Source organism: Bison bison, unplaced genomic scaffold (genome assembly GCF_000754665.1).
Source record: "Bison bison bison isolate TAMUID 2011002044 unplaced genomic scaffold, Bison_UMD1.0 scf7180017864037, whole genome shotgun sequence".
NCBI lineage: Eukaryota > Metazoa > Chordata > Mammalia > Artiodactyla > Bovidae > Bison > Bison bison.
This window is the reverse complement of record NW_011494609.1, coordinates 1,310,017-1,320,505: the sequence shown is the minus strand read 5'-3', so window position 1 is coordinate 1,320,505 and position 10,489 is coordinate 1,310,017. Positions and strand designations below refer to the sequence as shown.

Sequence of the window (10,489 nt, the reverse complement as noted above, 5' to 3'; positions counted from 1 at the left end):
CCTCACCACAAGCCTGGGGTCAGGAGAGAGCTGCTGTAATACGAGATTTAAACAAGATCCATAGTCTTATAATCCTCATAAGTCTTATAATCCTCCCAACGTCTAGCATTCCACATGCTGGCAAGGTAGTGCTCAAAAACATCTAGGTTTCAATCGAAAAATTCACTTGTCCCCAAAAGGAAGAGAAAGAGCTCAAATTGAATGAGAAAAAGACAATCACCAACGTTGACATGACACAGACCTTAGAATTATCTGAAAATTTTAAAGCACTTAATACAAACGCTTCAACGGGCAATTATAAACGTGATGAAACAAACATTTTAAAAGTCTCAGCAAAAAAATGGTGTCAGAAAAAAATTTAGCAAGTGTAGAGGAAAACCACATGGAAATGCTGGAACTAAAAATTACAAACACTGAGGAAAGAAAGGTCCATGAGTGAACTCAGCAGCAGAGTGGAGAGGATGGAGGAAAGTAGAAGTGAGTTTGAAGAGAGAATAAATATAAATTACTCAGTAAGAACAACAGAGAGAAAACAGACTTAAAAAGGAGTCAACAGACCCTTGAGAACATGTGGGTCTGTAATGAAGATCTAACACTAATGTTGTCGAGTACCAGAAGAGGAGAAGGAGGCAGGGACTGAAAGCATATTTAAATCTTCCCAAATTTAAAAAAATATTAATTCAAGAAGTTTACTGAATCCCATATAAGATAAATCCAAAGACCCCTACACAAAGACATGTCATAATCAAACTTCTTTTTATTTTTTTTTATTTTTATTTTTTTCATAATCAAACTTCTAAAAGCTAGAGAAAATCTTGAGGACATCCGGAGAAATGACACAATACTTCAGGGGAAAAAGAATTCAAATAACAGTGAACTTCTCATCAGAAAATATGGGGGCCAGAAGGAAGTGGCTTGGTGTTTTTCAGTTACTGTAAAGAAAGAATCATAAATCCAGAATTCCATACCAGCAAAAAAAAATCCTTATTGAATTAAGAAGAAATTAAACCATTTTTAGATGATGAAAAACAAAGAGAAGTTGTCAACAGCAGACCCACTCTCAAAGAATGGTGAAAGGAAGCTATCTAAACAAATAAAAAATGATAAAAGAAGGGTTTTTGGAAAACTATAAAGTGAGAAAATGACACGGAAAGAGCAAATATAGAGGTAAATACGATAGACTGTGATTCCCGTGATGGTAAAGGTAGGTTGAAAGTAAAAAGATGGAAAAAGATATACCACACTAACATGAATGAAGAGAAAGCAGGTGTGGCTTTATCAGCATATAGAATAGACTTCAGAGCAAAGAACATACTGGAGATGGAGAGAAGTATTTTGTAATGACAAAGGGTCAGCCAGCCAAGAGCATGCAGCGATCTTAAATGCATATGCACCAAACAACAGGGAAGCAAAATATGTAAAGCAAAAACTGATAGAACTGGAAGGGGGAATGTGCACACCCACGAGTGCTGAAACCTTCAACATCCCTCTCAATAATTGTTAGAACAACTAGAGAGAAAATCAACAGAAATAGAGATGAACTCAGCAACACCATCAACCAATAGGATCTAATCAACATTCATAGAGTACTCTACCTAACAGCAGCAGGATGTACACGCTTTTCAGGTGCCCACAGAATGTATACCAAGAAAGAAACAGAGAAAAATAAGGTCTTTTTTTTTTTTTTTTTAAGTTTAATGCATGAGGACTGAAGGCAAGAAAGATGATAGCATCATCTCCAGCAGATAGGGTCCTGGCCATAAGAAGAAACTTTCTTTTCTATTTTCCTTTTTTGTGCCACCTCCTTCTCCTTCTGCCACTTAGGCCAGCCTTCATTCTAAATGCTGCAGTGAAGATGCAGTTAATGGCAAGATTTTGGAGTGGGCTAGCAGCTTTCATGTTTCAGAGCTTTAAAGGAAATAAAGAAATGGAATTTTCATTCTCTGAAGCCTCTCTAATGGAATCATCTCTCTCCTTTTGGAAAATTATCACGCCCTCCCTTTATTCTGTCCTGACTATCCCTGGGACCATTCCATACAAAACCAGAGGAGAGAAGAGAATGGCTGAGGTTCCTTACCTGTGTCATGGAAAATGGGTTTGCATCTTTTGTGCAGGTTAGGCCATTTTGAGACAAAATAATTAAATGGAGGAGAGAAATTCCATCCTTTACGCCTTATGGGGCCTAAAAATTCAATCATAAATTTCCAATTCAAAAAGCAAAAGTCGAGAGTGAATGCATCTGCTGGGGACCCTCTCTCCCTGTGGACCGGTCGTTGCGTAATTATGTGCTGTGTTCACATGGCCGTCTCAGGGCTGATGGACTATGAAGCCCAGTCCTGCCCAATTATAGTGAGTCTTTCTCAAATCCATGGATTCACAATAAGGGCTTCTCCCTGACAATTTGGTCATCCCCGATTGTTTGGTATTTAGCCCCAAGAAAAGAAAAATGACTCCTGTCACCATTAGTTACAAGGTGGGCTGTTAGGCCAAGAACTGCCAGGAGGCCCAGTTTTTGACAGGCAGCAGCTGTTGAGGCTCCCTGCCCCAGAGGACAGCAGAAGGCAAGAGGGAGGGCTGGAGATAGGATTCAGGGAGCTCAAGGCAAAAATTCTTTCCTAAGACTGGATCCTCTGTGGGACTTGGCACTGGACAGATGGTGTTTGCTTTCTCCATCAGTCATGGAGCCACGGCCAGAAGCATGGCGGGTGGGGGTGTCCAAACCTGATTTTTGAAGCTAAGGTTTTAAAATCACATAAGTCTGCTTTCTAAATATCACCGAGGCAGTTCTAGACCATGCTGTGGCATTCCTGGACCGTGTTCTCTGGGGTGGGGGTTGGGATAGAATTACTCAACTTGAAGCAGCAACCAGCTTCAACATTTGGCTTCTTCTTGTGGCTGGGACCCTTTCTGCCGGAGATCATGCTATCCTCTTTCTTGCCCTCTGTCCTCTCCCTAAGCCCTCCTTTCATGTCCTGACTCAGGGTGATTTTGTGCTGCTGGCTTCCGTGTTGGAATTCACCCTCTCTGATCCTGGCTCCCTGTCTCCATGTAGATGAGCAAGAGAGCCTATAGAGCAGGTGGGCCTCAGATCAATGGGGAGAATGTCCTTGCTCCCAGGAGAGTCATGCTCAAATACTTAGGGGTGAAGGATCTTGACATCTACAACTAATTCTCAAATGCTCCAAAAGAGAGAAAGAGAGTCCACAAATAAGACAAATGTGAAGGGCGAAGAGGTCAAGGGGGAGTGTGTACCGTGTTACTCTCGTGACTTTTGTGTTGGTCCAAAATATTTCAAAAGTAAAAAAAAAAAAAAGGGAATAACCAGCATGGTCAGCAGGATAAGCCATCTCTTTTCAGTCTTAGGTCTGTTCAAGGATCTCTGCATTGGGGGAGGTGTGTGTCTAGGGTGCTGATATGGATAAATTTGATGGTTACTTGATTTATCTCTGGTCTGTGGTCATCTTAATATGATTGGTCAGCCAGTCCTCTGCATAGGAAGAGCATTGAGTGGCATCCTAAATGCTTCAAGCCTGTGGGCTCTTTCTAAACCTAGAGGTGACTCTGCTCCATTGCAAACCTACTGAATTGAAACCTCTAGGGGTAGAAGCAAAGAATAAGTTTTTATTTAAATTATTATTTGTGGAGATACCTAATTTTATGATGGTAATACAAGAGCTTCTCTGTCTCCTTCAAAACATGGCAAAGAGACACAGAAACAAGATAGAGTTTTATTGCTGGTGAAACTAGGAAATGTCTAGAGTCCCAAACTGTATATAAAGAAGGATGCGAGCAATAGGCAGCAGGAACTGGATCAGGATGCAGCCTGTTGGTGAGAAAGGGTGACTTATGGGCACTGGAGGCCCATGGCGGAACCAGCAGAGCATGGTCTTCTTCACCCTGAGGAGGACCCCATGTTTAGGACAACAAGATGAAGATGTAGGCCTGTGGGAGCCTCCCTGGACCATGCGGGACACCGCAGAAGGGTCACAGGAAGCAGAAGGGAATGAGAAGATGCTCAGGTCTCTAAGAGGCAGTACCCCTGGATGGCTGAGTGGAGGAGCGGTGATGGTTAGTTGCTCTGTGTCTGCCAATCTTTCTTAGCCGTAGTGATTTAAGGATTAACCCTCTGACAGAATCCATTATTACAGCCTCACTTTGAATCAGAGACTCCCTGCTAATTTTCAGCTCTTCTTTGACTTCTTTCAAAACCGTCCTTTCTCAGATAGCTGATCCAGGGGAGAACGCCCGCATTCAAGAAAAAACGAGCAGAGAATCTATTTTAAAGAGAGACACACTAGAGGCTCTTGAGGAAAAATACAAGGAAACATTTTGTAATGGAATAGATGGAAAATACAACAAAATAATTCCCCATACACTCGAAGAACTGGTGAGAACTAGCTTCCGTATTTTAAGAACTAAAAGCAGAGAATCCCGAGGTGTAAAAGGAAATGACAGAACAACAGAATAAAATTAAAACTGACCTAGATGAGAAAAGCAAAGTGCTATAATAATAAAAGGCTCACTGGATTTGGACAAAAGAGAAAAAACACCGATAAAAATATGATCAGAGACATGAAGTACAGACTTGAGAAAATAGAGCAAAAGCAAAGCAAAACAAACAAAAGAGTTTTAAAAAGGGATTGACTAGAATATGATGGGCAGAAAAGACAAAGACAGCTCAATATAGAATTTGAGTCCTTGGAGAAGAAAACAGAATAAATCAATAGAAAAATATTTGAACAAATCTTTTAAGAAAAATTATACGTAAAGCTCAGTGCTTGAGTTTGATAGGGAATACTATGTCCTTCTCGGAGAAGGAAGATCCCCTTCTCCAGGGGATCTTCCCAACCCAGGGATCAAACCAGGGTCTCCCACATTGCAGGTGGATTTTTTACCAAATGAGCTATCAGGGGAGCCTGTAGTTTATGGTGGGGAGGCAATAGATTCTGTCTGCAGAACAGAGATCTAAGTCTAGGATATATTAAGGAAGAATGAAATCAGACTTGGTGTCAAATTGCAAGTTGTGAAAAAGCACACAACAAAGCAAAAGCAAAACTGGACCATAAAATGGAAGATAAAGAACAATAAAAACCTATTAAAATTTGAAGGCTTAATGTAAAATAATAACTCTGAAATATGAAAGAGCAAAATATAGCTGTAGGTAATTATCATGGAAAAATCTTCAACATATGTGGTTAGTGAAAGTTGCTCAGTCATGTCCCACTCTTTGCAACCCCATGGACTATACAGTCCATGGAATTCTCCAGGCCAGAATACTGGAGTGGGTAGCCTTTCCCTTCTCCAGGGTATCTTCCCAAACCCAGTGGAACTCAGGTTTCCCACATTGCAGGCAGATTCTTTACCAGCTGAGCCACCAGGGAAGCCCAAGAATACTGGAGTGGGTAGCCTATCCCTTCTCCAGCGTATCTTCTTGACCCAGGAATTGAACCGGGGTCTCCTGCATTGCAGGCGGATTCTTTACCAGCTGAGCCACCAGGGAAGCCCATATATGTGGTTAAGCAAATCCTTAACCTTAAGTGAATTATTAATTATTTCTTTCCTGAGTCCTATTGTACTCACAGTTGATATCTCACAAGTCAGCCTGCAATTGTCCCCAGTTACCTCATCTGTGATCATTGTTCTCCAACGTTCTTGGTGGGAAGACCATGAGCTCTCTGTTGTACTAATAAGTAAATCCCAGATCTGATCATTGCTCACCATCCTCACAGTTACTACCTTATTTCAAGGCATGTTCACTTTTTGCTTCATCTACTCCTAACTGAGCTTCCTGATGACCATCTTGCATCTTATATAATTCATTCTCTACATGGAAGCTGGAGCCATTGTTGGCTTTGAGCAGCAATCAGATGACCTTGCTCCCTGACTCGGAATGGGTCAAGGATTGTCCAGCACACTTGTGATAAAATCTAGGCTCAGGAGACCTACAGTCCCTGCGGGATCTCCAAGAAGTCTCCCCGTAACTGCGTTTCTCATTCTTTGCTTTTCTGGCTTTTCTCTCCAGGTGCCAAGCTCCTTCCATCCTGAGGCCATTGTACTTGCCAGGAAAGCCCTTCCTCCGTGTCTTTGTATGCCTCTCTCATCACATTTTTCAGGTCATGGCTAAAAGAATAACTTCTCTGACACCCTACCTACTGTAGAGCTCCTCTCTACTCCCCATCAACTTTTAACCTTATTTTTCTTTGCAACATTAATCTTCACTCTGTATGAGAATGGAACACGTAACCTGGGGTCAGACTGCCTTGCGTTTAGATCTCAGCTCTGCTGCATAAGCTGTATGACGCTGGGCAAAGCCTTGAATTCCCTCTGCTTTGTGATCCTCCTCTGTACAGTGGAGGTGGCGTGGTCCTCAGCTCATGGGACTGTTGTTAGGAGTGAGGAGCACTCAGAAGGGTGGCAGGCAGACAAGGAGCACGTGCGGGCTTGCTACATTATAAAGTTGGTATTTATTTACTCAGAGTTGCCTCAGTCCCCATGTGTTGTAGTTTGCTGTATGTGATTGCTCCTGTGAGCTCAGTCGTGTCCGACTCTCTGTGACCCCGTGGACTGTAGCCCGCTAGGCTCCTCTGTCCCTGGGATTCTCCAGGCAAGAATACTGGAGTGGGGTGCCATTTCCTTCTCCAGGGATCTTCCCAACCCAGGGATCGAACACGTGTCTCTTGCATAGGAGGGCAGATTCTTCACCACTGTCCGCCTGAGCTTCCCATTGACTTTGCTAAGGCTGCAATGACAAAGCACTGCAGACTGAGTAGCTTTAAACCACAGAAACTGATTTTCTTACAGTTTTAGGAGCTGGAAGTCTGAGACCAGGGTGTCATTGGCTGGGTTGGCTTCCTCTGAGGCTTCCCTCCTGGGCTTGTAGAGGCTCATCTTCTTCGTTTCCCTTTGTAATCTGTCTTCTATACCTGTCTGTGTCCTGATTTCCTCTTGTAAGGACACCAGTCATACTGGATTAGCACTCACCCCAAGGACCTTCTTTTAAATCAACAACCTCTTTTAAAGCCTTATCTTCACATATGACCCCATTCTGAGGGACTGGAAGTTAGTGTTTCAGCATATGAATTCTGAGAGGACACAACTCAGACATAACATCTAGAGGGGATGATGACAGTCTGGTGAACTCTGCATGTCAGCAGATAGAAACTTGTTGCAGCTTTTTTCAGCTCTCCATGTTGTTGTTATTCAGTCACTAAGTCATGTCTGACTTTGTGATCCTATGGACCACAGCATGCCACGCCTCCCTGTCCCTTACCATCTCCGGGAGTTTGTCCAAGTTCATTTGCATTGAATCAGTGGTGCCATCCAATCATCTCATCCTCTGTCATGCCCTTCTCCTCCTGCCTTCAGTCTTTCCCAGCATCAGGGTCTTTTCCAATGACTTGGCTCTTTGCATCAGGTGGGCAAAGTATTGGAGTTTCAGCTTCAGCATCAGTCCTTCCAATGAATATTCAGGACTGATTTCCTTTAGGATGGACTGGTTGGATCTCCTTGCAGTCCAAGGGACTCAAGAGTCTTCTCCAACACCACAGTTTGAAACCTTCTCCATAACTAACTCTTTAAATTAATTTTTATGGAGTATAGTTGCTTTACAATGTTATTTTAGTTTCTACTATACAGCAAAATGAAACTGCTGTATGTATACATGGGCTTCCCTGGTGGCTCAGATGGTAAAGAATCTGGCTGCAATGCAGGAGACCTGGGTTTGATCCCTGGATTGGGAAGATCTCCTAGAGGAGGGCATGGCAACCCACCCCAGTATTCTTGCCTGGAGCATTCCCGGGAGAGAGGAGCCTGGTGGGCTATAGTCCATGGGGTCGCAAAAAGTTGGACATGACTGTGCAACTAAGCACATATGTATACATATATGTCTTCTCCTTTGGATTTTCTTCCTATTTAGGTCACCACAGTGCGTTAAGTCGAGTTCCTTGTGCTCTACAGTAGATTCTAATTTGTTACCTATTTTACACACAGTATCAGTGGTGTATGTATATCAAACCCAACCTCCCAAGTCATAACTAACTGACAAAAGGGAGAGTCTCCTCCTGCCTGTCTCTCGCTACATCCGGGATATTCATTTCCTCCACACCCTTGAAAGCACAGGAGGGCCTCCTGCCTACATCTCTTGCTCTGCCCCGTGTCCATGAAGCACAGGGCAGCCGTGAACACCGAACGAAGGAGGTGTTTGAGGGGTGTGCTGAGTGCTTCTGAAGCACCGGACTGGTGCCCAGGTGACTCCTTCACTGTCCAATTGTATGTCGGGTCCACCAGCTTCACTGAGGAGCTGGTGCTGGGCTCGATGGCAACCTTGGGAGTGGAAAGGAAAGAGAGGCACAGAGAACCCTGAGTTTTTAATGGCAGGACTGCAGGTACACACACATAAAGTAGGCAGTTCCAGCCCTGCAGCAGGACAGAGCTCCACTGTCCCAACAAATGGACCATGTTCAGTCCTCAGCCCTGCTCCCCAACACCCGGACCGAGGCTTGGAAGACAGTCCCCCTTGGGAGCAGCTTCTGATCTTTCAGAAGGGTTGGAATCACCAAGGGTTGGGATTTCTCCTGTAGTGCTGTGAAAAAGGGCTGTGTTTTTACTCATTTACAACCAGGTAAACCTTACTCTGGACTATCATTAAATTCTCCAGAAGTTGTTTGTGAATTTTACATGTAAGTTTACCCAATCCAAAGAATAGCAAGGAGAGACGAGAAAGCCTTCCTCAGTGATCAGTGCAAAGAAATAGAGGAAAACAATAGAATGGGAAAGACTAGAGATCTCTTCAAGAAAGTTAGAGATACCAAGGGAGCATTTCATGCAAAGATGAGTTAATAAAGGGCAGAAATGGTATGGACCTAACAGAAGCGTAAGATATTAAGAAGAGGTGGCAAGAATACACAGAAAAACTGTACAAAAAAGATCTTCATGACCCAGATAATCACGATGGGGCGATCACTCATCTAGAGCCACACATCCTGGAATGTGAAGTCAAGTGGGCCTTAGGAAGCATCACCATGAACAAAGCTAGTGGAGGTGATGGAATTCAAGTTGAGCTATTTCAAATCCTGAAAGATGATGCTGTGAAAGTGTGGCACTCAATATGCCAGCAAATTTGGAAAACTCAGCAGTGACCACAGGACTGGAAAAGGTCAGTTTTTGTTCTAATCCCTAATAAAGGCAATGCCAAAGAATGCTCAAACTACCGCACAGTTGCACTCATCTCACACACTAGTAAAGTACTGCTCAAAATTCTCCAAGCCAGGCTTCAGCAATATGTGAACGGTGAACTTCCAGATGTTCAAGCTGGTTTTAGAAAAGGCAGAGGAACCAGAGATCAGATTGCCAATATCTGCTGGATCATGGAAAAAGCAATAGAGTTCCAGAAAAACATCTATTTCTGCTTTATTGACTACGCCAAAGCCTTTGACTGTGTGGATCACAATAAACTGGAAAATTTTGAAAGAGATGGGAATACCAGACCACCTGAACTGCCTCTTGAGAAACCTGTATGCAGGTCAGGAAGCAACAGTTAGAACTGGACATGGAACAACAGACTGGTTCCAAGTAGGAAAAGGAGTATGTCAAGGCTGTGTATTGTCACCCTGCTTATTTAACTTCTATGCAGAGTACATCATGAGAAACGCTGGGCTGGAGGAAGCACAAGCTGGAATGAAGATTGCTGGGAGAAATATCAATAACCTCAGATATGCAGATGACACCACCCTTATGGCAGAAAGTGAAGAGGAACTAAAAAGCCTCTTGATGAAAGTGAAAGAGGAGAGTGAAAAAGTTGGCTTAAAGCTCCACATTCAGAAAATGAAGATCATGGCATCTGGTCCCATCACTTCATGGCAAATAGATGGAGAAACAGTGGAAATAGTGGCAGACTTAATTTTTTTGAGCTCCAAAATCACTGCAGATGGTGACTGCAGCCATGAAATTAAAAGACATTTGGCTCTTTGGAAGAAAAGTTATGACCAACCTAGATAGCATATTAAAAAGGAGAGACATTACTTTGTTAACAAAGGTCCGTCTAGTCAAGGCTATGGTTTTTCCAGTAGTCATGTATGGATGTGAGAGTTGGATTATAAGAAAGCTGAGTTTATCCTGTTTGGGACTCTCTGGGTTTCTTGGACTTGAGTGATTATTTCCTTCCCCATTTTAGGGAAGTTTTCAACTATTATCTCCTCAAGTATTTTCTCATGGTCTTTCTTTTTGTCTTTTTCTTCTGGAACCCCTATGATTTGAATGTTGTAGCATTTAATATTGTCCTGGAGGTCTCTGAGATTGTCCTCATTTCTTTTAATTCGTTTTTCTTTTATCCTCTCTGATTCATTTATTTCTACCATTCTATCTTCTAATTCACTAATCCTACCTTCTGCCTCTGTTATTCTACTATTTGTTGCCTCCAGAGTGTTTTTAATTTCATTTATTGCTATTATTCATTATATATTGACTTCTTTTTTATTTCTTCTTAGGTTCC

General features: G+C 42.7%; 1 protein-coding gene across 1 annotated transcript in view; it reads right to left on the bottom strand.

Annotated features, from left to right (window-relative positions):
• Positions 1 to 3,743: 3,743 nt before the first annotated feature.
• Positions 3,744 to 10,489, bottom strand: part of LOC104984988 (leucine-rich repeat extensin-like protein 5) — a 145,702-nt gene continuing 138,956 nt past the window's right edge. The window contains 2 exon segments of the mRNA XM_010834977.1: positions 3,744 to 3,823; positions 8,136 to 8,322. Coding sequence (XP_010833279.1) covers positions 3,744 to 3,823; positions 8,136 to 8,322 — 267 coding nt within the window.